This window comes from Gymnogyps californianus, chromosome 7 (assembly GCF_018139145.2).
Source record: "Gymnogyps californianus isolate 813 chromosome 7, ASM1813914v2, whole genome shotgun sequence".
In the NCBI taxonomy this organism is placed as follows: Eukaryota; Metazoa; Chordata; class Aves; order Accipitriformes; family Cathartidae; genus Gymnogyps; species Gymnogyps californianus.
The window spans coordinates 9967535-9994707 of record NC_059477.1 but is presented as its reverse complement, the minus strand read 5'-3'; the positions used below and the strand labels follow the sequence as shown (position 1 = coordinate 9994707).

Genomic DNA, 27173 nt, shown 5'->3' with positions numbered 1-27173 from the left:
AGAAAAGGAATCCAGAAACTAGATTATTTTTGCTAACATTTTTTTTCTTTTTAGTTGGGATATGATAGCAAGTGCAAATCAGCAAGTGCAGCAAGGGGAAAAAAAAGGAAAAAGAGTCACCTCAGAAAATGAGCATCCACTAGTCCTCAAGCTAAAAAGCAGCAGGAAATGTTGGGAAAATAACTCTTTGTAAGATCACTAGATTTATCAAAGCACTTACCTGCACAGCGTGGAGAAAACAAGCCCCTGTGTGTGTCAGTCCTGGGTGTGGGTGCATATGCCAGCGTGTATGTTTGTGTAGGGAGAGAAAACATACCTTAGGGTGTCCTGGTTTCAGCTGGGATAGAGTTAATTTTCTTCCTAGTAGCTGGTACAGTGCTGTGTTTTGGATTTAGCAGGAAAATAATGTTGATAACACACTGATGGTTTTACTTGTTGCTGAGTAGTGTTTATACTAAGTCAAGGATTTTTCAGCTTCTCATGCCCAGCCAGCAAGAAGGCTGGAGGGGCACAAGAAGTTGGGAGGGGACACAGCCAGGACAGCTGACCCAAAGTGGCCAAAGGAATATTCCATACCATAGGACATCATGCCCACTATATAAAGTGGGGGGAGTTGGTTGGGAGGGGTGGATTGCTGCTTGGGAACTAACTGGGCATGGGTTGGCGAGTGGTGAGCACTTGCATTGTGCATCACTTGTTTTGTATATTCTAATTCTTTTAGTATTATTATTGTAAATTTTTTTTTAATTATTATTATTATTATTTTTCTTCCTTTCTGTCCTATTAAACTGTCTTTATCTTGACCCACAAGTCTGGGGGTTTTTTTGATTCTCTCCCCCATCCCACTGGGTGGGGGGAATGAGCAAGTGGCTGTGTGGTGCTTAGTTGCCAGCTGGGGTTAAACCACGACATAGGGAAATGTAAAGAATAATATTACCTGTGGTTACCGACAACAGGAAAAAAAAGAGAGAGAGAGAGACAAACAGCTGTCTTTTTTAATCAAGACCGCTGCATGCTCGGACATTTAATGACAACGTGCACATTGACAATGGAACGCTAGATGCAGAGCTTCTTCAGAAAAATATGAGGGAGTTACCTATTATTTTCTAGTAGAAATTAAGAACTGCATTGGACCTTAGTATGGATGTTCCTCTCTAAATCAGTTACTTCTTTTCAACATGCTCAATCTTTCAAACGCCTTCCTTTAATGACTTAAGTAGCTATTTTACTCAGCTTGTGATGTGGAACTGTGTGAAGTCCCTGGTCAAACCACACGTGCTGGACAGTTATAAGTAGAAATGTTACAGGGAGGAAAAAAAATAGGGCATATGTTTTTAATTAAAAGGAAATATAAGGGAAGTGATTTGCAGAATAACAAAATAAAGAAATGATAGCTCTTTTCCATAAAGAATATATTCTCACCCTCCTGAACTGGAGCAATTGTCATATTCTTGGTAGGTAAGGAGTGCTCGGCTGTCATAAGAAGTCTGCTGCCCATAGGTTCCGTTGTTCTTTGTATACAGTCATTCGTTACGTGTCCTGTCTGATACCTTAGCCACTGGAAATTTCCTGCCAAGATTGGCTGTCAAAGTTATGTCCTCAGTAATAGAGATTTCTATATTTAAAATGTAAGTGAAAAACGCAGGCCTGGATGCAGCTGCAGAGAAGTGGGGAGGAGCTGTAGAGCAGCATGAGCCTCCCAGTGCTGTTGGGTCAGGATCACACACGTGGCATGTGGAGATACTAATGGTGTGAGGACATGGCACTTGGACACCTTGTCCACTCTCGCAAGTTGGCTCTTATAAAATGTGAGCCTAAAGAGTTCCTCAGTCATGTAAGGAAACAGGAAAACCACAGTTCAGACCCTCCCTACAAAACCTGACAATGCAGTAGAACAAAAATCCAGCATATGTTTTTTGAGTTTCCCCTTTGTTTTTTTTATACATGAATTTTATGGATACAAAGGTGAGCAAACTTCTACAAATAGGGCAAAACCCTCTTTTTTTCCTTTTAGGATCATCAGAATGCTCATCATAGGTGTATTTTTTCAATTTAATGTAGTCTAAATTTAAGCACAACTGGTAAGAAATTGCTGCAGCATAGCTCATACCTAAACATACCAACACTTCCTTTGACTATACTAAATGTCAGGAAAAAAACTTCTGAAACAAAGCTTAGGTATTTCTGTGGTCTATATCACTGTAGTATCTAAGCATATCACGAGCTTTTAATATACTTGTTTGCATATTCTCTGTTGGTAGAATGGTATTATTCCCATTTACACAGTGGGAAACATGACAGAGGTTAAATAACTTGTCCAGAGTAAGCAAGCAAGTTTGTTGAAAAACAGGCATTGGGGTCACGCTTGCTTTTCTAGGGGCAAAAGCCCTTTCTCCTCCAACAGCTTTGTGAAAGCTTGGGAGTCTTGTCCTTTCTTGAGTAAATAACAAAAGCAGCCTATTCAAAGTCAGAGCACTCCAACCCAAAAGCCTCCAGTAACAACCTGGCTAATGGGTAACACCCAGGTTAACGGTCTCATGCAGTGGATGTACAACATCAGACAGGTGATTTGTCCCATCAAGGTCACCGGGGCTACCGACACACGTCAGCGTGTCCACTAGCTTTGGTAGGTTGCACCCAAATGTGCAGTAAGCCTACACCACAGTGCTGACTCCAAAAGAAAGAGAGAAATGAAAGGATGACACTGCAGAGGCTGTTGATGCAGATAACAATATCAGCCAAAGCTGATTGATACTTAAAGTCTGGGTTGGTTTAATTATTCTGTAACTGGCAGAAGGATATCGCTAGGTACAGTGTCTTGCTAGAAAGCAGCATCTTTTGGAAGATATCAAAAGGTGCTTATATACTTTAATACAAATGTAGATAATGTTTCTTTTGGATCTTTTAACAAACCCTCTTCTTGGTGCCGACTTTTGTGATCTCTTTCTCTCTTTCAGTACTCAGCTGTCAATATTTTTCCGCAGTCCTCTTACACCTGTATTTTTATTTTCCCCTTAGTCCCTTCATGTTTTTGACTTAAGGGCCAGGTACAAACCTTACACAATTGCAGACATTGGCGTTGACTTTCCTGGGTTTCAAATTTAACCTATGCTGGAGATCGTCCCCTCTTCTAGACAGCACTAAATCTTTCCTGCCAGAGATAACTAGTCCTTGGGGTTCATAGCTGTACTTCTAAAGAGAAAAATGTTTTGCCTTTGGAATGGACTAGATTGCACCACACGGCAGGTAATTTCAAAACATTTTAGAGGGAAGCATCCCCTTGGGTCCGTCTCAAGGCCTTCACCGGTAAAGGACACAAGGCAGCGTGTGATGCTATCAATACACCTCCATTATTTTCCCAGGGAACAAAGCAGCAAGGCTCACTGGTGACACAACCTTCCCGGGCTGCAGCTTGAAGGGGTCATTGTTTAAGCGGAAAAGGGAGGGGAAGGGTCTTTCTCCAGTTTCCCCTTTAACTCCATAATTCAGGGAATTTATCACAGACCAACATGGAAATCTCTGTGTTGGCCCCGTTCAAAAATACTGTCTGTTGGCCAGGCATCGGCTCTGTGAGCAGCACATTAAGCTGACGCGGTGAATAGATTTTTCTAGAGAGAGAGAAGTGCTTTGCTACAGTGCTGTCTTTACTAATGTATATTCTTCTGCTTTCCATCAAACAGTCAATGAAGGCTCAGGTGAAACCAATCAAAAAGAGACATCGACCTGTGACATTTGCCAGTTTGGGGCAGAGTGTGACGAAGATGCAGAGGATGTTTGGTACAGTAATTTGGTCTACTCTTCTATTTTAATGAATGTTGTATTATTTAAAGGTACTGTGGTTTAGAAAGCATTACAAATATTAGATATTCAATTTTCTGCACCCAGAGATTCATCGCACAGTAATTGAGATGGTTATTACTCTGAAAAAATGTATAAAACAGTCTGGTTTGTAATTTTGGAACATGCACAATTTAGACAAAGGCTAGAAACACAGTTATCCATTTTGTTGCTGTTATAACTTATGTTATTCCATCTGGGGTTTTACAGCTTTATACTTTGGGAAAAATAGAATTGGGAAAAATAATTGACCTAAAGCTTTTCCAGTTAAGAAGTATCATTAGCATTACCATCATGTTAATTCACGTGTGGCATTAGAAACACTGGGAAATCTGTCTCACTTTTTCCTAGTTGCTGGAGTTGAAGACCTAACCCTCAAATGTTTGAAATAATTAGAGCGTACATTTAGACATTTTCTCAATAGAAATTGGGGGGGTGTGGGGGGGTGGGGGTATTTTTAAAAAGAGGTTTCAAAAGTATTCAGAGTTTTTTTATTATTTTAAACCTTAACCACATAAGCTGAAGGGAAATAGTTCTATCTACTCAGAATTTTTTTTTTTATTTTTCATTTTGCCTAGAAACTATGCAAACATCTATTAAGCTAACTTTAAACTAATCATTTAATTGTGATTTTGGAACTGCCAATAGATCAAAAAAGCCGCTATTCACAGAGCTATACTTCTAACACTGCCTTAATGCCAAGCCTCATATTTCTATCTAACTAATTAAAACAAATTTAGAGAGACAACAAAATAATCATGCAAATGTTAGAGCTGTTGTCTGGATGACGATTCTGAAGCTGTGGGCTGGTGGTAGCTAAAGGATGGATACAGAGACTGTGCAGTGAGATGTCAATAAAGCAATATTGCCCGAACTCTAACTTGGACAGTAGGAATGGAGCAGAGAGGAGTGTGAAAGTATGAATGGTGAACATGATAATTGGGCCCCGTGTTGGGCAGCTGACCTCATCGAGGCAAGACATCCATGCACTGTTGGTCAGGCATGAAATTATGAATGTTTCTGCTGTTCAGTGAAGAAGCTTAGGAATATGGTCATGGTCATCCATTTGTGCTCATTTAGGTTTTGTCTTGCCAGGCTTTTAATAACCTCCAGTTCTAGTCTTTAAAAAACACCAAGTAAACAAGCCACAAAGGCCTTGCTCTGGCTCCAGTCATCAAAAGAAATTGTGGTGTTGAAAAACAGAAGCAAGATGCATCATGGTTATAGGTTTGCAGTAATGTAATGAGATTTGTGTGGAAGAAATTGCTTAATTTTGACTTTGCTTAAGAACATTACCCCGGGTGTCAAGATTTTCATTGTCTCCTTGACCAGTCGTCCTTGAGAGTTTTGGTGGTGCAGTGCAGAAACAAAACCATGGTAAAATTAATGTATCAAAATTCACAGTCTAGTGCTCATGTTTTCATAATTAAGTGCACTTCCAAATTGGAAGGCAGGAGAAGAGAGGGGCAAGGAATAAAATTAGCTACACGATAACATTATTAATCATAAGCACTGAGTAGCAGTGTTTATTTTTTTCCAGAAATAGCTTGGTAAAATAGCCTGATCCAACTTACTCCAGTAATGTTCCCACTGCAGCTTTTGCACTATCTAATTCCTCCCTTTGAAACAACTTGGTTTATACAGAGCAGCGTAATGACTGCAGGAGCTGAAGTTCTCAATCTTTATTGACAGGCGGTCTTTCTGCAGGGCAAGACACTTCTCAGGGCGGGAAGCGGGGAAGGGCATTTACTGGGAAGATGCTACCAGACAAACTGTTAAAAGGCAGGAAAGCAGATATCCAACTAGAAGTACAAAGACCATGTAAAGCCTGTTAAAGGTCTGCTTTGAAGTAAACAACTTCATATGCCATAACAGAGCCCTGTTTTCCTGTCCCTGCCCCTGATTAGTCTTGGATAAATGTCTTTCTAAAAAATGAGCCTTCTGGGTGTTAGCTCTTTGTTATTCTTATTTCTAGAATAAAAGCGGACTATGTATGGGGGATCTAGATCCATCTTTCAAATGTACATTAATTGAATTTCCATGTTTGGCACCAGATAGACATATTCCCCCACTCCCCCTGCCAAGATTTGGTGTGCAGAAAATGTCCTTAGATTAAGTGGGAAAAGAAATTTCAGTTTATTATTTGATCACTATTTTTATGTGGATCAAATTTCAGATGTAAGCAGGACTCCATTAGCTATCTCACCTGACTGATGAGGTTTGTAAAATCCAAATGGGGTCAGTGGCTCCCAGCGGCCCCGGGACCTGTTGTTACAGGGTGACGAGCCCGGCACCGGCGGTGTCCCCTATCAATCAGAAACAGTTTGAGGGTGCAGGGTCAGTGCTTGATCCATTCCAGGTAAGAAGGATGCAAGCTGGTAGCAGAGCCAGACTGCAGAGAGCTGGAGATACGAGTCTGGCTGTTCGCCTAATATTTCTAGGGTGCCAGAGTAGATCAGAGAAGAGAGCACAGGTGTGATAGCAGATGTGTGTGGTTGGGCTGCTGCTGATTTAAAGAGACAATTAACATTATTCTGCATTGCCACAGTCTGTTATTTTGCAATCCCTTGTCTCTGGTTTAACTCTTTCGGTTTGGTTTTTTTTGGTTATTCATTGCCAATTGTCACTCAGCTAAATTGTGTTATTGTACTGTATCACCATTATTTTTAAATCTTATTTGCGTAAAACCAATCTGTTAATGCCTAAACTCCTGGGATTCTGATAGAGGGTTTGTCACATGGAAGACAACTCGAAGGGGTAAGATATGTGTGTGAACATTTTCTGGAAAGTACAAAGAAAAGGCAGAAAAGAACCCACTGTAATAACAGGTTTTCCACAGCATGGTAAAGCACACATGTATTATTATCCTATTCTGCAGTCTAATATCATGAGAGTGAATGCAATTTGGCATTCCATTAGTGAATCTCTTTCTCTAGGTTAAGAACAAAGACTGTTCAGTTGAAAGTCTTTAACATCTTGCTACTTTAGTATGTGAAAGCTTCTTGTCACTAAGAGGATCGTGTATTACTGGCATTATTCCCACCTTTAATGCATTTTGCACCAGTGGGCTTCATGAATATTTAAAGCAGGGCAGTGGCTATGCTCTTTAGCACTGGATTGCAATCTATTGGTAAATCAGACATTTAGTGTTGCTTACTTTGGGTTTTATTTCTGAGCTGGCTAAGGAATAATTGATTTTGTAAGACAGGGCTACTCAACATAACACCCCGAGAGATATACTTAAAAGGGAATGAAGAAGGAAGCGTAACATTCTGAACTGTGATGTATTTCTAAGATCTTCCAAAAAGCATCTATGAAATACTCACTGTATATAAATAGTACTCACCAAATGGAGTGCCTGCTCATCTGCTAAAGTGGCTTAGTGTCAGTGCATAACCACGTCAGAAACCTGGATTCCAGTATTAATCTCCTCCTTATGGGCCACTGAGGAAATAAGAGCATTCTCTACACTGGACAAGCCATGGTTTGGATAGATACTGGGCAGCTATTTCAGAGGTCCACGATGTGTCCAAGTAAGTGGAAGGAGATAAATAATAGGAAAAACCCTTCTGTTGAATTTCCTGTTGGAAAATGCCAAGAAGAGAGGACAGGAGTATTTTCTTAAAACAAGATTAAAGCCTGCAAACCTCTGACTTGTAGAGTTAATCAAAATCAAAATGATGAATTGGGGTTAAATATGCATGCTTTTCCTTTGAATTTCAATATCAGCAGGTCAGCCAGCAGCAGTCTCAGAGTGCAGCATTGCCCAGAATAAGATGCAGTTTGCTAGCTATAAGACAGACATGCAGAGATGTGTAACGTGCTCAGGAGAGAGTGCTTTCCCTGCAACCTGGCAGTGTCCGAGGAGGTGAGGAGGCCATCTCTGCAGATTGCTCCTCTGCCTTCCCCTTCCTCCTTCCTGGAGGTTGCAGGTGGAGGAGAGAGGCAGCAGTATCCCTGGCATGAGGTGCCTGACCTTGAATGGGCCACTTAGGGGTTTGCACCAGTGATAAAAAGGGGCGTAAATACATCTGCTGCTTCCCACAACTTGGTCCCACACACCCCCAAGGACTCCTCCTTGGCTGAGCGTAGGGTTTTGTGCTCTGCCATAGGCACCATGCTTGTGGTAGGCAACTTTCCTCCCTCCTCATGAGCCTGGCCCACGCTGGAGGGGCCTTTTCCATTTCTTGCAAGTGGACAAGGATCCCACTGGGCAGGTTCAGCTCAGGAGAAGATGCTGAAGCCATTCTGTGGGGACACTGTGTCCCTGATGACCCAAAGCTGGGAGCTTGGAGGAAGGCATCCAGGCCTGAATGAAGGGGCTGGGCATGTTCAGTGCCTAGGTCAGTGGGTGAAGGAAGGAGCATCCATCTCAGGCATGCCGTGCAGCTGGGTGGTATTCCCAAGTGAGGTGGTGATGTTGCAGCATAATTACAGCACGTCCCTTGTGTCCTGCACTTCTTTCCACATGGCTGGGACAGTAAACTCCACCTACCCACAGCAGACAGACACACACACAAAATGTATTAAGATGATGAACTATTTGAGTCCTTTGTTTCATATTTTGCTGCTAATCACTGATATGTATAGTTCGGGTAAATGCTCCTATGAGGCAAGTGAACAGTCTGCAACACATGAGGATGGTGAAACTGCATTCTCATGCAAATAAGCGGGGCTGTACATGGGAGATATTTGTGCAAATCATGCAGCTGCCATCTGCAGCGACCCCTACAATCAATATTGCTCTAGCAATCAATATTTATCTTTATTATAGTATAGAAAGAAAACATATAAAAGAAACTAATGATTTTGCCAGCTTCTCAGTTCACGCAGCAATTAGGTCAGTTAGCTTTGTGTCAATTCCCCCTTCCATCAGTTGCTCTCAACCAGAGCATCTGCAAACAAGATGCTGTACTACTATAAAGTACTAAAAGGTAGTTTGAAAGCTCACATATATTACACGGGTATTGGCTGTTTCATGTTCAGCAGTGTGTATAATAACTATGTGTGACCTACTTGTTCCAGATGCAGAAACAACAAGCTTCTTTAACATCTGCAATGTCCCGTGCATTATACAGTAGATATATTACTGTTTTCTGCTGCTTTCCTCTCTCTTTTAGAGAAAAAGTAGATCTTCATTCATGGCTATGTATAACTCTTAAACATACTCATTGGACTTGTGGTTCAAATAAACACAGAAATGGAATCAAATCATTAAAAAACCACAATCCTGCAAAGACTTAAATTTCTGCTTAACTTGACATCATACCTAAGGCATGAAGTGAAGCTGCTGCTGCATAAATCTTCACGTGGAGCTTAGTAGTCATGTCTACTAACAGTCCAGGCAAGGGTTTACAGAGGAAAGTAAAGGCACTGCAGCACACGATCTCTGCATTGCACAGCAGGAGACGACCAAGCAGCTTACACCCTCTTACACCCCTGTCACTTAGCCCCAGCCTAATAACAGAGCTACCTCCAGTGCCTGCCTAGAAATTAGCCCAGTTCTGGCTCTGTTAACTGTTAATGTTTCATTTGGTGCATGTTCTATGGTTAAAAGATTTTGAAATAAAAAGAAAGCAGCTGACATCCAGTGTAACTGTTGAGATACCATGTTGAGATAACTGTAGAGATACCATGCAGTGCGCTAAGAGTCAGTAATACTGTACAAAAGTAGCCTAAGCAACTGGAAATTGGTCAATGAAGGATTTGCAATGAAAGACAAAACATCAGGAACATTAGAAAAAGCAAGATGACACTTACCTGTCTATATGTTATATTTTAATTATTAAGCCTGCTCTGAGAAAGGGCCGGGTCAGTGGCTTTTATAGGAGGCTGGTCAGCCAGATCTGCTGCCTGGGGCCTGAGAGCTGACTAGAGAACCCGGTCATGTTCCTTCATTTGGGCTGTGGAAAGAAATGCCATGGGAACTGGCACAAAAATGGGAAAACTACCAAAATACAGAATTGTAGCTTGAATTGCTGTCCACAGCACAAACAAGAACAAAGTCGCAGCAGTTCCAGCTTAGGTGAAAGCTTCAGGCTTATTAGCAACCAGTGTCTAGACATCATATAAAAGTCAGAAAATACGGTCCCCAGGTGAGCATTGCATGAATGCCATAGTTCCTGTCAGGTTTCTCGCTGGCAAGCTACTGAGATATTGTAGGACTCTTTCAGTGGGCAGTTTCAACTTAAAACTAGCCCAGGTGAAAAAGTGATTTTGTGCCCAGCCATAGCCAGAGAAAGATCCCCATGACTTCTAAAAGACCTTAAAGCAAGCCAAAAATACATGGTTTTCCTCCTTCTCAGCAATGAGTCTGCAGAAAGAGCAAGGGAAGATATGGGAACAAGAAGTTAGCTTTATCTTCAGAGGATGTTTCTCTAAGAGCAGCTTATGGTCCAGTCCTCCAGAGTAGGAGGCAGGAATGAGCACATTGTCTTTCTAAACTGAATGTACTACTAGTGGCTTGGCTGGAAAGTTAATGCTTGGAAAAATGATGGCTTGTTTGGCCATCTGGTGAAATTGTTTTACTCTACATATATTTTATTTGGTTTTAGTTAAAAGCAGCCATTTTTCCCAGTCAGGTAAGTTTCACAAAATCACCTTACCATCTTGCATCCTTCATCTGGTGCCAAAATAGCCTATTTGATTTTGAAGTGAGACTGATTCCCAACTCCCTTAGGGTGATGGTTGGGAGAATTTGACCTTTCCATCCATTGAGTCAACACAATCCTTCAGAGGCTTATGTTCATTTGACAAAGTCGTGCCTTTCCAGATTTTCAGGATTTATTTTCTTAATAACATTCTTAAAAAAAACTGGTTTTAACATAAGCCAAGATTGTCTGGAGTTACTTATACTTCATAGTGTTTTATTACCAATACACTTTGGAACACTCTGGTAAATAATTCAGCCTACACAAAGAAATTGGCTATATTTTCTCTATACATCGAGGAAGTCTGTTATGTAGACTATACATCACGGCTCTAAATGTTCTCAGATAAATGCAAACCCACATTGTGTTCCATCTGTACTACTCACCCGAGTAGGTATTTTAGAGACCCTATACGACACATCCATCTCTTATCCGAAAACTAGAATCCCTAACGTTTGGTTTTGTAATAAAAAAGACATTTTTTATCTTTTGCAATTACAGCAAAACTCACTGTGTGTCCAGGGGATAATACCCTACACAGTCATAAAGCTTATAGATTTTTTTCCTTGTGCTCCTCTTTTCAGATGCTGATCCAAACTTAGTTTTCAGTTTCAGAAGGTGAACTTCCAGCTTATGGAAGTCAGTGAAAGTTATTCCACTGACTTCAGTGAAACAAAAGTTCTCTCCCAGTATAATAACCGTGGAGTAACTTCTCGGTAGCCAGTGGAGCCTTTCGCTGGCAGAAGGGAGAACAGACTCTGTCACAGTGTAAATGCACAGTCGTTCACAGAGTGCAAAGGAATAACTTGGAAATTGTGATGATAAAAGCAGAATTTGGCTTACTGACTGCTTCAATTGCTTCAGAGGAAATATTGATTTGTGAAAAGCCAAAAATAACTTCTGAGATTTTGGGGGGTTTTCTTCTCTTATGGTGCCATGCTCCTGTAGGAGCAAGACACAAATTCTTCTGAAATTTAAGGGGAGGAAGGCTTGTAAGACATGTCGAGCTGTCATTTGTCTTCACAATTATTAGTTTGTCAACATTAGAGTTGAAAAAAAAAAGCTGCAATAATGTTAAAAGTGTGGCTCAAAGTAGCCAAATTTTCCTGTTAGGTTTCCATGGCCAAGATGCCTACCCCTACGTTCAGCATGTGGTGTGTGGACAGGAGGCATATAGGGATGGGTGGTCATGGCAGAGAAGGCTGGAGGATGGACTGGGAAAGGACAGAGGACTGTGGAAGCAGGGAGAAAACCTAAAGCTGACTTGCAGCTAGTCCATTTTGCTGTTTGCTGGAGAGTGGGGAGGAGCCACAGCGGCTGCCCACGTGCAGGGGCTCGGGGAGGGTTTTGGGGACGCTACCTGAAGGCAGCGGGGAGGTCCTCCTCACCTGCCTTCCCTCTGCCTGGCTTGGAGGCTGAAATGGCACACCCAGCATGGAGCAGGGGAATTAAACATTTATATGGTGGGGACAGCTGGAGGATGTGTGGGCTAGCGGTTTGGCTGGCATCGAGGTGGTGTGGCTGTGGACTGTGTTATCGCCGATCTGTGCACGTTACAAGGGTGCACGTGTGTGGCTGGGCATTGTGCGAGACAGCAACAGCATTCCTCTCTGTTTTCAGGAAATGTCCATATACAACATATACATGTGACAGCACGGCAGAGAGCAACCATTTTATGTGCCCAGTTTAACAGGGGAGCAAATGAACCTGGTTGGTTTTTTTTTAATTCCTCTGCCACCAGCTGTGACTGCGGTTTTCAGTCCTAGGTAGGAAAATGTAGCAGCCTTCTGAGCGCACACCTTTATTTGCATTTGAAGGAATGGGTTTGGCCGTCTGTTTTGTGCTCTTGCTGTAATACAGGGTGTTGTAAAGATCGTGCCCTGCTCCTGCTGCTTTGTGGGAGGTACACAGAAGGATCCCTTTTGGCTCTGCAAGGGCAGAGCTGTGCGCAGGTGCTCCAAGGCAAAGCCACTGCTTGGTTGTGTAACCCCATGGCTGGGAGAGCCTGGGCTCACCAGGCTGTGAAAGTGCACATAAGGGATAATGTGATAATGCACATCAGATATTAATGTGCATTGACACATAATCATCTGCGTACATCAGGGCATTACAGCATGAAAGAGCAAGTGCAGAGACCTTGGAGAGCAAAGTGCTTTTGCACCTTTTTTTTCCTGTTTTCTTTTCCCCTTTTTGTTATTTAAAAATAAGCTTTCCTCCCTCCCTGGCCCCCCATTTAGCCAAAGTCATACCCTAGTAGTAAACTGAGTGGTGCCTTCATGACGGCCTATTTAGTTGCAATAAAAAGCCGATTGGCCTAATGCGCAATCAAGAAAGGAGTGACATTTATTGCTTCAGTTTTATGATGCTGTGAACTGAGCAAGATTTGGAGCCTTACAGTGCCTTCAGGGGGCAGGAGATCACCAGCAATGAATTGTATTTATACCTTTTCCAATTTTCTACTGGCATTTTAGCAATAAATAGACTGTGTTGTTATTGAGTTTTATGTAAGTATGTTTACGAAAGCAGGAATACAACTTTGTAGCTCAGAATTACATGTGTTGGCTAAATAGATCAGCAGAGAGAATAACTATGTAAAGCACTGGGAAAGCACTTTCCAATTTATTATCAAATGTCTTAATAGAATACTTCATCTCTTCCATCCCACTTTGTGTTAACTATTAAATTAAAACTGCATCCATTGCAGAAGGTCGGAGGCTCCTTCACACACCCATGTTGGAACATCAAGGCCACGATTTGTTCACACATCTAAGCCATTAAAAATACATCCCATGCATTAAATATGAGCCTGAGGAAAACTCAATAGGAGCTGACGCGCAGGGCTGACCTCAGCTCTCACAGCCGCTGCGGGGTGGCAAGTGTCCCTTCCCCACGGTGTCCATCTCCTGCCCTGGTCCTTTCCCACGTGCAAGTCACAGCTAAAAGCCTGTATGAGATGTGCCCAGATATACAGACTTAATTGCTGTTTCTCAGCCTGTCCATTTTGTAACAAAGCTCTCCCATGTGGAAAAGCACGGGTGCCCCAGGGACGCCCGTCCTGGCCAGGGTGCAGTGCTTGTGGCACATCCCTTTCAGGAGCTGCAGGTAGATTCCACTGATCTGTGTCCCAGACCTGAAGAAGGTTACTCTCATCTCATTAGTTTGCTGGCAAGGACGTGTCCTTGAGATGGCACATTTCATTCATTCGTTCGTCTTCCTTTCCCTGGCAGTGATACTGTCGTGGTTTAACCCCAGCCAGCAGCCAAGCACCACGCAGCTGCTCCCTCACTCCCCCCCGCCCCCGCTCCCAGTGGGATGGGGAGGAGAATCAGGAAAGATTCTTGAGGGTAGAACTCGTGGGTTGAGATAAGAACAGTTTAATAACTAAAGTAAAATATAATACTAACAATAATAATAATGAAATATTATAATAATAATAATAATAATGAAAAGGAATATAACAAAAAAAGGAGGGGGAAAAAAAAGGAAAAAAAACCCAGTGATGCACAGTGCAATTGCTCACCACCCGCTGACTGATGCCAGAGCCACCATCCGCGCCGCCCGGCCAACTCCCCCTGTTTATATACTGGGCATGACGTTCCATGGTATGGAATATCCCTTTGGCTAGTTCGGGTCACCTGTCCTGGCTCTGCTCCCTCCCAGCTTCTTGCACACCTGCTTGCTGGCAGAGCATGGGAAACTGAAAAGTCCTTGGCTTAAGAGAAGCACTACTTAGCAACAACTAAAACATCAGCGTGTTATCAACATCATTCTCACACTAAATCCAAAACACAGCACTGTACCAGCTACTAAGAAGAGAGTTAACTCTGTCCCAGCCGAAACCAAGACAGATACTTTCCCTTGGGGCTTGCTCCCAAAAGCAATCAACCACTGTGGTCATCATGAGACAGGAAGAGAAGAGGCAGCATCCCCAGCCAGTAATAATACCTAGTTTTGTACAGCAGCTTTAACCTACAGACCTGAACGCTCTGAGGAAAAAGAGGGTTACTACTGCTCTCTCCTTGCATGTGCAGCTATTTGCTCGGGTCCCAGACTCATACCTATGGGCCAAGATCTCATTTCACCACTGTGTGGGATGACATGAGGTTATCTTGCCTTATTTCTGTCTGTGCAGGAGGTGCAAACAATGCCTGAAGGAAAGCCTGGAAGTATCCTCCTAAAATTTCATTAAATAGCTAGACTGGATTTTGTTTTGTAATTTAAGTCAGCTTACCAAGCAGGGTAGCCTGGAGTACGCAGCCGATTCGGATGGTGCTGCATCAGGCAGGTCTCCTCGGAAGTGGGAAGCACACGTGTTTGAGGACGCAGAGCAGTTTATGGTGAGAGGTAGTCTGATTTTGTACATGTGGAGGGAATCTTTACAAGGAGGAATTATTTTACCACGGTTTTCTCACTAGTTTTAGGAAGGTCACTCCTAAGCCTTGCCTTCCCCACCGGCAGTGGATGGCTCACATGCTGCATGGGACAGGGCTTGCAGCACACTGGTCTCCACTAGCCAGAAGGCCGTCGTCCCTTTACTCTCCCTGATAAATCAGAGTCCACTTTCTGCTTTCAGAAGTAACTTCTAGTGTTGTTAACAAAGATGTTACTGGAAATTTGCCGTTGGTCCCAGCTGGTGCCGCAGTTCTTCGCGAGCAGACTGAGCCTTCCCGTGTGGCAAGGTCCATGCCAGGACCTGCAGCTAGATGGTGTCCCGTGCTTCCCACCAGATGTTGCAACATTCCCACTGGCTGTTGGAGGCCGGAGTGAAACGCTGGGGTTCGTGGGAACAATTCTCATTATTCTGCTGACTTCAAGATAGGAGCGAACAATATCAGGAGTGTGAAGCGATAAAATGTTCGTGAAGGGCAGCCTCAAATGTTTACAGACGGAGAGAAACAGTCAGCAAAGCTTTGTTTTAGCACAGACTATAGAGATGTGAAGGACACCAAGTGTAGGCAAACCATAAAAAGGCATTTCTTTTATTCTATGCGCTTTAAATAAACTTCACACACTGGATACCTGCAGACACTTGAATTGGCATGTGAACAGAATTAGAATTTTCTTCTCTGGTCACACAGCTAGCGTGAGGATTTTTCCGTCGCTCTTCAAACCCAGTCGTCAGCCTTGTAATTCTCTAGTTTCTCTGTTTGAGTTTAAAGCATCTAGTCTAGCAAAGACTGCTTTACATAATTTAGTTCCTTTTAAATAGGAATGATATTTAAAAAAAAATAAAATGAGACATTTATTTTGCCCTAAAGGTGTTAGCATACAATTCAATGTACTGTTGAGGGCACTAGAGGCATCAGGAAGCCAGATGAAGGTCATATTATAATTGGTGCTTTGAATTGTAAGAGGGAAGCAAAGGTGAAGTTTGTGATGTTTTTTGTCGAAAACTTAGCAAAGAAAGTTACAGGAAAAAAACAAAAAGAGAATTAGGAATCAAGTTGCAGTGTCTTGCACAGCAGATTAAAGCAGTTTTCATGACCCGCAGTCTCCAGGATGAACCCTTGAGAACTGGTGGAGCATGGGACCAGCTCCTCACCGAGCTGGTCCGGCTCTGGGAAGGAGCCAGCGCCCAGGCGGCTCTCCTCACGTCTGTAAGGTGAGATGCCTCGGGAAGCGGTCTGTGAAACCGTTTTGAAACAACCTCTGTGAGCTGTCACAACAAATGTGCTCTGAAATATCCATACATATTTTTAAGCATTGCCAGTCACTCCCTGCTATTAAGCAGCAGCAACGTGGCAGCTGTACGGCAATTGCCCTCGCTCCTGGCTGTGTGCTCCAGCTAGACTCCCAGAGTATGTTGTATTTGGTATGCAAGGAAGGGCATCAATAAATATATTCACCACTTTAGTGCATTTTAGCTTGACATATGTCCAGTAAACAATATTTTGGTCTCTTGCAGTCAAAAAAAAAAAAATCACCTGATTATTCAGCGCTTCCTTCTGTTATGATGCTTTGGAGTCCTTCAAATCATTTTCATTATGCACTACATAATAATAAAAATCTCTGTGCAGTATGCTGATAATTCTGTGCATGGTCTCTGTGATTTCTAATTGTTTGAATAACAGGATGCTATTGAAATGCCATGCAGAAACATTGCATCACCCTGAGGGAATCAAGCTTTTCTCCTTTTACTCCTGGTGAAGATAAACATTTGAACAGTTGAAATAGGTAAAATATCCCAGTGAAGCCACTGTGAAAAGTAGACGTGTTAAAGCCCTTAGTGCAGAAGCTGGGCTGCAAAGGACAAAAAGGAAAAATAAATTAGATAAATAAATAAGTAACATTGAATGGAAGGCACTCAAAATAAGCCGTGCTTTTTCTTCTGTTGTGATCTTAAAGCAGAAGAGAAGCACTAGCAGGCCCAGGAAAGAAATATCACATGCTATTTTTGTGCTGCCATTATAAAATATGTATTGTTTGTTGTTCTGCACTGCAGCTAAAGTTTTGCATCAGTCTCAAAAATACAGCAAAGTTTGTTTTGAAGGAGACACATAGTGTCTCTGTTCTTTAAGCCTCTTAATGATGTTCCTAAGAGTGCAGTGATAGGATTTCAATCTCCCGGCAAGCACAGGCAGGTTGTAGGGTATGATTCATAGAAAGTGTAAAATACTGTGTGCTTGTGTGCATTATGAATATATTTTATATATACTAATTTATATATATGTACGTCTGTGTAACTGATGTTCAGCTGTATGCAAAACCAGGCAATGATGCCGGGCAGTTTTGTCTCCTGGCTGGAGGCATCATTGGGTGCCATCCTCTTGGGCTGCACACGCTGCAGAGATCACTGTAGGGTACCTGAGCTTGGCCAAGCTACCAAAAGTCCCTGTTGACTCTGTATTGAGCGTGCCAGGACGTTACACTAAAACTTACCTCTCTGTAAAATGGGTATAATAGTACCAAGTAATTGCTGCTATAGGGCTGTATGAGATTACTGTAAAGCTCAGTGTTGTACTTGTAAATGGGCTGAGGGTCAAAGGAAGAAGCTGGTATTTATGTGGTCCTTTTGAGACCGATGTCGAAACGAAGGTGCATGCAAGCCCCGTGGAGCAATCCAATTTAGCTGTCTGTGTGTGCGGGCAGCTTTGAGGATGACTGATGTGGTGCCGAGGTGGGTAGCAGAGGTGAGCTGTCGCTGCTCCCAAGTAAAGGAGTATTGCAGGCAGTGTGTTTTAACAAGGCGCAATGCCGCAGCACACAGACGGTCTGAACGGGCTAGCTGAGCTCCCAGAGGCTGGCTCTGCCCAGCCTGGTTAACCTTGCCAGTCCCTGCTTAGAGCTAGTTCAAGTATCTCTGCATGGTGTTGTGTTGAGACATATTAAACATACCCAAAGCTGCCTGGGTAAACGAGCGCTCCCACCAGCCTCCTGACACGCGGCTGAACCACTGTACAATGCATGTTCAAACGTTGAGGCGTAATGTTAAGCCTGGCTTCATTTCAACTTGCCTGCTGGTAATGTCAACAAAGATGCCCCGTGTACCAGAAAGAAAAACCTTGCAGGAATCCAAATGATAGAGAAGGCATTTGGGACTGATTGCCAGGCTCTTTATGCAGGCGTGTACTGCCAGGTTTGCTTTAAATGGGCATTTAATGTCCTACTCGGAGGGGCAGGGGGCTTGGAGAGGACCGTACTGACATCCAACCAGAAATCTCAGTTTCTGATCACTGTTTTCTAGTCAGAACAGAGGAAGATAAGAAATGTCTCCAGTGGAAATATCATAAATGTACAACAACCATGTTTTTATTTATACACTGTTTTATGGCAAAGGGAAGGCTTTCGGCTTTTTTATGCTGCAAAATGTTGTTGTTTTTTTCCTCGCTTTTTTTATTTTTGCCTGGAGAAAATATACGACGTTTAAAATGATTGCAGAATGGAACATCACTTTCCCTGTAAAATAGTGCTCGCTGAGACATGGTGGGATCTCACACTTGACCAAATTAGCATATGCGCTCAAATATCAGAGCTCTGACTAGTAAAAATAACACTAGATTTGCATTTTCACATTTTTAGCTTTCGCTTCCCTGTCTGTTTGGTTTTATGCCTTTTTTCTTGACTGACAATTCTCTTTGTGGCAGATTTATTGCTGTTCTGCTGTTTGGACCCTGTAATCAACTAGACACTTGGCTGAAGACGTTAGTCATTTCATTAAGTACTTTTTTGCAGATATCTCAGACACAATTTTCTGTTGCTCTGGTTCCAAAAAGCAAATGACCCATGGCCAGCAAAGTCTGAATATGAATCTTTAATAAACAGAGGTAGTACCAACAATGCTCTCAGGTTTCCAAACTGCAGAGGGCTAATTAAAAGATGTTGAATAGGGAAGAACTGCCATTGCCATCTCGCTCTGACAAAAATGTGCCTGCATCTGTTCCCAGTAAAACCGCTCTTTTAGAAGCATTGTCTCATTTATCCTCCTTTCTTCCCATCAGAGCTACATATGAAACCTTCCTCATGCTACGCGCAGTTATTGCATAGTAATTTTTTTAAAATTATTTTTCAGTAATACATTGCTGAAAACAAAGACTGAATAGTTGTCTTAGGAGTAAAGATAAAGCATGGAGTGGGGTTCTTTTTGTCATCGCCCTGTCACTAATGATTATGCTTTATTCATGAACTAAGGAAATATAGCATTCCCCTACACTTCATGGGCAAAGAACAATTCTCTTGTTTTATTGAGACACCTCCTTAAAACGCAGTTCCTCCCTCCAGGGACAGTCCTTCATAGCCGTGAATCCTCTCTTCAGTGGCATGCTTTCTGCAGGCAAAGATACTCTCTGTGGCCAGAAAATAATGCCATATGGTATTTGCAGAAGAGTGGGGAGTTAGGAGCCTGTGTGCTCACCGGTGTACTCACCCGTGCCTGGTTTGTTGACCCCATTAATTTTTACAGAGACTAATTCAACAGAAAGCCAAGTTGGCTGCTCTAGCTTGGCCAAGCAGCCTGGTGCAGCACATTGCCATCACTGCTGGGACACAGACCTCTCTGAGGTCTGGGCAGCTTCTTTTTTCGTGGCCAAGACCTGTACAGGAAATAACTACCGGTCTACTTCTGCACTTCTGTCTCCTTTCCCTGGGAAGGGGAGAAGCATGTTACACAGGTGAAATAGTGACAACCACTCCCAAAATGCACATGGGTTCGTTCCCCTGTGCTCTTTAGTACATTTATTGAAGTTACTGCCTTGACAGAAGTGCAGTGGCTTGCACCCCACAAGTCAATAGTGAGGCACAAGGAGGTGCCCGTCAGCATCTTACCTGTCACAGCTTAGTTCAGCTGTGCCAGCCCTCCCATAGGCAGCCTCGTGGGCTTCTCCAGCATGTTAGCTAATACCAACTCTGTCTGCAGAGACCTGCCAGTTCTTCCTTGACGTGATATTTTCATCAGAGAGTCCAGCAATGTCACCAAGCTGTGCTGTAGGATGCGCCTGGGGGAGTTAGCCCAAAATCCCCCGAGGAGGTGCCCAGGTGTGCCCGTCGGACAGTCTTTTTAGTTTGTTTTGATTTTTTTGCTTTCGTGATCGCCAAAATAACTAAGTGAATTGCTGGATGTTCAGCTCCTCCAAGATTTTCGTCATATGAAATGAAATGGAATAAAATAAAGCATATAAAAGAAGTAGAATTCATCAGAGACTATCATAATGACCTGGAAGAATAGACATAAGAAAGTGAGCCTTGTTTAATGATTGTTTACAGTGACAGCCCAAATTTTAATCAATTAACGTATGAGCCCATTACTTCAAAGATGCGATGGGCCTGTGGGACAGCATTCAGTATTTCTTCCTTTCTCAGGGGAGCTGCAGGGTATCAGCTGACATCTTGGAAGCACTCCTTCCTCACAAATGCTTTTAAAGCTGCTTTTCTGACTGCAGAAGGCATAGTTAAGCCTTACACATGTATTTTGTGTATGCTCTTGGGTACAGTTTCATCCTATGACCCCCTAGGAGTCCTCATTGACCTTCTCACAGCTTCTTGAGCCTGAGGAAAGCTCAGTCAGCCTTTATATTGCCAAGCTTTCTTCAGCGCTACACTTAGGAACACCAAAACCAAATAGATTTATTGATATAACTATAATCAGAAGTTATAGCCAGGATGATAAAATGGTCAAATGATCAAATTACTTAAAATTAGAGGTGTACTGAAGTGCCTCAGGGACCGGGAAGCTGCAGGCAGGCCGCTGGCCTGCCGGCCAGCCACGTGGCAGCAGGATGTGTGCTGCCAGCCCTGTGCAGGCAGGAGGACCTGGGGGAGCCCTGGGACCAGTACAGACAACCACCAAAAGAGATGAGGCTGCTCCGATTTTGTCAGTTGTGAAAGAACGAGAAGGTGACGGGGCAGAGCCTGGACAGGTTGCAGGTGGAGTGTGAGAGGGGAAGCACCAGCGTTGGGTGCTAGCTAGGAGCAGGACAGGATTTCTGGGCATGACAAGTGTTGGGGCGAGGCTCTCTTTGGGGTAGGGGATTCCTGTCCCCCACACGATGTGAAGTCTTGCGCACCATTAGGACTCTCACCTAATGTATGCCCTGGGGGCCAAGCGGGGATGTCACAGTTTGGTTCTGCTTGTTTAACAGGAGACAGTCCCACTTCTGCATTTTATAATGCTTCAAGAAGTGAAGGCCCATTTACCTATGGCTACAGGATTTCATTCAATCAAATATGTTAAGTGCCATTTGCTTTGTATTTATTACATCACCGGTGGATCCCACTTAAGGATGATGTATGCTCTGTGGCCGCGTGTGCCTGGGCATGCACGTTTGGAGTAAATGCCCCACCTTTTTCTGTGTAATTTATTCTTCTGGACTTCGGGGGCATGGTTGAAATGGCAGACTGCTTGTTCCTCTAGCTTGAAAAAATGTGTTTGAATATACTGTCATTTTCCCTGATAAGATGAGCACTATAAATTAAACAGAGTCAGCAACCCAGGCACATTAATCTTCCTGATGCAATCCTACCTTTAGCATTTCCTGACATATATTTGATGCTGACTTAATTGTGCAGCCTTAAAGTAGGATTTGAGTATATAAGTGCAAAAGCAGTAAGAAACTGCAGATGCAAGCTAGAAGCTGTCTGCTGAAAACTGCAAGGGATGGATGATGCACAGATTCTTGCAGCAAGGAGATTGGGGTGACAAGTTTATTGTAGTGTTTTTTCACCGCCCAGCTAGTCAACCCTGAAAATCAGGCTTCACACAGGAGATCCTATAAGACTTGAGCAAATAGTGTCATCCCGAGGTTGTCCCTTTCTGCTCTTCCGTGCACACGAGCAATCTGACATCAGCACAAGTAGCGCGTGGTGCATGGTGCTCGTGTGGTGCGTTCTCTCAGTGCAGCGTGCGGCTACAGAGATCTTGCTTGGAAAGAAAGGCTGGTCTCACAGTTAAGATTTTAGAATGGAGTTGAGAAAAATCTTGCTTCTCTTCTCACTTTTACTGAAAGAGGTCAGAAAAGTCATTTTGGAACTTTGTTTTTTGTAAGGCATCAAAAGATGCAAATAAATGCCTAATGGGCTCTGAAATGGTCTTTGAAATCAGTGGGAGACAGGTCTCTGAGATTTCAAAAATCCCACACAAAGTGTTTGCATGCATCTTTAAGCATCTAAACACCTTTAAAAATATGTTTCTTAAGTGCCTAACTCTGAGCATAGGTTCCTACGTCCCCTAGGCATTTTTGAAATTGCATCCAAAGTTGCTTAGATTTCCCCTAAAGAGCACCCTTTTGTTTTAATTTTCTTGTTGACTTAATTTTCTCTTGACTTGAGACATAATATATATTAACCTACACTAAGTTTTTGTAGCAAAATGTAGAGGAGTGAAGCTGTTTCTGAGCTGGTTTATTACAAAAAAGGAGCATATGGCTGATAGTGTCCCATCTGAAATGCAAATGGTGGAGCTACGTGGAAAGAATTACTATTGAGCAGTAAATGTTTCCTAATGAAGTGAGTTTGACTAAGGTGGGAAGCTGGAAACGGCTGCGGGAAGAAACGACAATGGTTAATATTTCGGTGGAGCAGAACATTCTTATTCCACTGATAAGGAGGTTCTTAGGAAATGGACTGGATTTTTTTCTTCTATTCTGTGTGTTCATCAGTGTGGGGAAATTGTTACACAGGGAGCTAGACTCTCCTCTTCCACTAGTTATGCAATCATGTAATTTAATTTATAACCACAGCTTTTCACCGTTGGCCTCTTTTTGAGCTGAAATTTTCTGTATTTTGTGAACATTTGGGGAAAATAGACCTACTCAATGTAATGGAAGTCTAAAAGAAGACGAGTACTGGTTCCACTGATTTTCATCACCCTGAGCACGTTTGCGGAGGCCGGAGGCCAAAGGGGTGATGGAGAAATCTGACCCACGCTGTCTAATTTCCTATGCTTCCTCTTTCCACCAAAGTTTTTCTCTTGCGTATATCCCTTTACACTTCCAGTGGTTGAAGGTGTCCAGATGTCTGCTGCAAATGGGAGGTGAAATGACTTTTAAACACTTTCTTAAATCAAGCTGCAAAGCTAGGGGCTGACATTTCCATTACTTAACTTTCCAAAGGGAGAGCTGTAGAGTCGGTGCTGTGAGGTTCAGTGCAACCAGTGGGCTGGAGATAGAGCATCGGTCGCATTACTTTGCCTTAAATGTCAGAAGGAGCTGGGAAGAGTTTAGATAGCAGCATGTGCACAATGATGTGCCCGGAAGAGCTGAAGCAGCTGCCAGGTTAAGACCTCTGGCTTTGTCCCCAAGCAGGATCACATCGTGTTAATGCAAGCGTTGATGAGGCTGAGCTGTCTGTTACATGGCAGTCGGGGGACAGAAGATTAGCATGCCTTTCCCTTGCTGATGCCCAAGGGTGTCTGATATCACTAATGATAACGAAATAGGAGAAACCTAAAGAAAAAAGGCTGCAGCCTGCTCTTGGTGGAAGTAGTTAGGTTTCTCCATCTTCTGAGCAATGGCAAGTCTTGCTGGGATCAGGACATGTCGACGTTAGTGTGTTAGTTCAGATCTGGACCAGACTTTTGAAGTGAATCCCTCACTGTGCTTTGGTTCACGTCTCAAGGCAGCCCAGGAGCTCACGAGCTGGGTCATTGTGGCTCTGGAGATGCTCCCTGAGGACAGGGCCGCCGCTGCCCTACCCGCGCTTGGCCACGCTCTGCTCTTGGCCGTGGGAGCTTTCACCCCACGCAGAGCACGTCACCAGGTCGGGAGCGGGCGCTGACCTTCCTGGGTGACACCTGGGTAAGGCTTTTTGGTCGCCGAGTTATTCAAATGCTTCAGAAAGTGCTTGTGCACAAAGTCTCTCCTAAAAACAGCATTCCCCTGGTTTTAATACTGAGTAGCCTCACCGTGTCCAGGAGCTGGGGGAGATCCCACCACCCCTAGGCACACATCGCTACTGTCAGTCTCAGTCTTGGCAGGTGGTTTTATCCCAGTAGGGTGAGATGAAGCTTCAGTATCACATCTTTTATTATGATCAGAGTGCCTATAGGTGCTGTAATTATTGTCAGAATTAAATCATAAATCAATATAAAACCACATTTATACAGTGTTACATATGATGGGCAGCACCTCAACAGAGGTGAATTTTGTGGCTTCTTTAATTGCAAGAGGGTGCAGCAGCTTGAATTATCTGCTTATCCGCTTGGGTGTTCTGTGGTTTGCAAGAAATTACAAGTGGTAATGCTGTGGCATAGTTTTCCATGTATAACACACTTTTTTATCTTTCCTTTTGCTTGTTTTTCTTTTCTGTGTCTCTCCCCTCTGCCCGCATTTCATTTCCATCCAGAAATACAAATGACCTCTTGACAGAACTTTCCACTTTCATTGTGTTGATTTGCATTGTGCAGTCAGGAAAATACAAACACTTTTATTTCTGAGATGTATTTATGATGTCATGAAAAACTTTTTCATATTAGCCTCTTCTTTTTTCTCTTTCTTTATTTTTTCAGGTGTGTGTGCAACATTGACTGTTCTCAAACCAACTTCAATCCTCTTTGTGCTTCCGATGGGAAATCTTATGATAATGCATGTCAAATCAAAGAGGCATCATGCCAGAAACAGGAGAAAATTGAAGTCATGTCTTTGGGTCGATGTCAAGGTAACTCTCATAACAAAACTCATTTCAAAGAATGTTTTCAATTTTTGTTCAGGAAAAAAAAAGAACCGGGGCTGGCTTCTTCTTTGGCACTTCTTACATTTCCATTAGACTCTTGCAATTTATATTGTAGAGCGCAGGCTGCGGGAGGGGGCAGAGCCCTCTGCGGTACAGATGCCAAGCGAGGCGCGAGGAGTGATGTGCATAACGCTTCCCATGCTCTGCCCGCAGCAGCAGGGGACTGTCCAGCCCTGCACTGGTTTCAAAATCAGACACCTGTGTTTTGCCCAGAGCAGCTTGCCCAGAGCTCTGTCCTCCGGATAGGAGTCGGAGCAGGACAGCAGGAGAGCCCCTCAGATACATTTTGCCACCCAGGATGGATCCTCTGTTGCTCCCCTAACTGGAGCAGCACGAAGCAATCTCAGGAGGCCAAAGATGTGCTCCCAAACACAGCGCTGGTGCTTGTTTCTCATGTGACCTGCGCTGGGCCCACGAGATGCCAAAGGTGCCTGGAAGGAAATTTTGCCGATAGCAGCTCAAGACTCTCTGTGTTTCTCCATGAATGCCATGCTTCTCAGTGCCCAGCTCATGGGCTGCTACATCACCTGTAATCCTTGAGTTGACTTTAAAAACTCTATTTTGTTCTAAAATAAAAATGAAGAAAATTTGCCTTTAAATAGCTCCTGTAAATAAAGTGTCTACTGAGGCTCAGACTCCTAATAGCTTTTCCCCCCCAGCTTTTGACCTATAAATCCTTAGTACATCTACTTACAAGGCCATACTATACAGGTGTATTAAACATATTCTAGTTTATTCCTATCTCTTTAAAGTTAACCACCCTACATGGCAGTTCATTTCAGGGTACATATTAAAACTCCCCAATTACTTCAAACAGAACAGAAATGACAACTCCTGCTTCATACTGATATATTTATCCCAGCTGCAATCTGTTACCCCATATTGTTAGAAAAAAATGTGTTTTCTTAATGGAAGATGTTTCATGTTTCATTCCAAAAAGCCGGATGCTGCTGTTTTCACCTGGCAGACCCAGGGGGGCCTTGCAGCCAGCAGCGATGCTGTGCATGCAAGCGAAGCTACATTTGCCTCGGCACTGGCGGCTGGGGCATAGTCTGTATCAAGTACAGGCTCCCCAAGCGCTTCAACATATTTCTTTTTACACAGATAATACTACAACAACTACAAAATCGGAAGATGGGCATTACGCAAGGACAGATTACGCAGGTACGGTTCCTATTCTGTGAGAATCACAATTCACAGGAACTGTGTAAGTTTCTTTTCTCCTCCGTTGGCTAAGGTGAGGTGTCCTCGTCTTCTAGTATGGTTTTCTTGGTTTGCTTTAAGAAAACACTGTCTTCGCATTACTCTTTCTTTTGCTAGAAACTCTCTTTCTTCTTAATAAATGGGCTGCTTCCATTTTTGTCAATGTACAGATATTTTGGCCATAAAACACCTGTTATGACAGTGGAAATAACTATTGTAAACTGTTTGCCAGAATTAGCAGACATTATTGAAAATTATTGAATCAGTGCACTAGATTATGTATATTTTTGTCATGATACACAGGTCTAAGAAAGTGAAAATCCAGAGCATAGCACAGCTGTGATACCATGAAACATTGCCATAATAGATAATATTACCTGTCAGTGTTTAACTGTGAAGTTAATAAGGTTCTTAAATTTTTTTTTTAGGTGATAAATGGTTTTAATTTATTTAGAAGCTACAATAAAATATAATGGCTGAATAGCCTTATATGGCATTTGAAATTAAAAACATGTAAATACTAGTGAGGTTTGGGAGACATTTTTTACACCCTTTGCCTGGGAGGATTGATTTAGAAATTGAATGTGTGTGTGTGTGCACGCACACAAGTGCATGCAAATATTCACAGCTCACACTGAGAATTCAAGCCTTTGGGAAGGTATTGTGAAAATGGGTCAGGTGATAAATTCATTGCTTAAGTCTGTGATATTTTTGTGTTTTGAAAGTATTTAGAGAGAGTAGGTGCAGATGGCTGGGTTTACCTGAGCAGCTTGCTGCATGGCTTAGGTGAAATCCAGCTGGTGGTTTCACAGGTCTTAACATTTCTTACTAGGAGAGTCCTCTGACAGTAGTTAATTCAGCTGGTCATCTCTTGTGAGGGCCCTTTGTGCATGACGTCCCTGCGTTAATAGGGTACCCAGCCATTAGAAATGATTGTTCTGTTCCTACTTAAAAATGGTGCATGATGATTAAAACATAGAGCTATGAATAAATGATGTCTCAGTGAGGCAGAGGAGTGCTAGGTGCTGGGGGTGGCTGCAGCACAAAGCAGAGAGGGCAGAAATTTGTATGGAAAGTAAATGCTGGGATTAATTTCCAAAAGATCAAAGATGAGCCATGGTCCAGGTATTTCCTGCTGCCAAGGAGCCCTTCCATGGGTGAAGAGAGAGTCATGCAAAGAGAGAAAAGTCTTCAGTCTCTTTCCCCCAAACCCTTGATTACACTCAGCTTTTTTCTGGGAGGCAGCAGTCAGTTTTCTTAAAAGGCTGGAAGGGCTGAGGTTGTATCCTGTGATGGGCAGGAGATATGGCCAAGTAGGCCAAA

General features: G+C 43.0%; 1 protein-coding gene across 3 annotated transcripts in view; it reads left to right on the top strand.

Annotated features, from left to right (window-relative positions):
- Positions 1 to 27173, top strand: part of TMEFF2 (transmembrane protein with EGF like and two follistatin like domains 2) — a 133509-nt gene that overhangs the window by 74133 nt on the left and 32203 nt on the right. For all 3 annotated transcript variants that reach the window (XM_050899863.1, XM_050899861.1, XM_050899862.1), the window contains exons 5-7: positions 3681 to 3777; positions 24424 to 24572; positions 25752 to 25811. In XM_050899863.1, coding sequence (XP_050755820.1) covers positions 3681 to 3777; positions 24424 to 24572; positions 25752 to 25811 — 306 coding nt within the window. The remainder of the gene's footprint in view (positions 1 to 3680; positions 3778 to 24423; positions 24573 to 25751; positions 25812 to 27173) is intronic.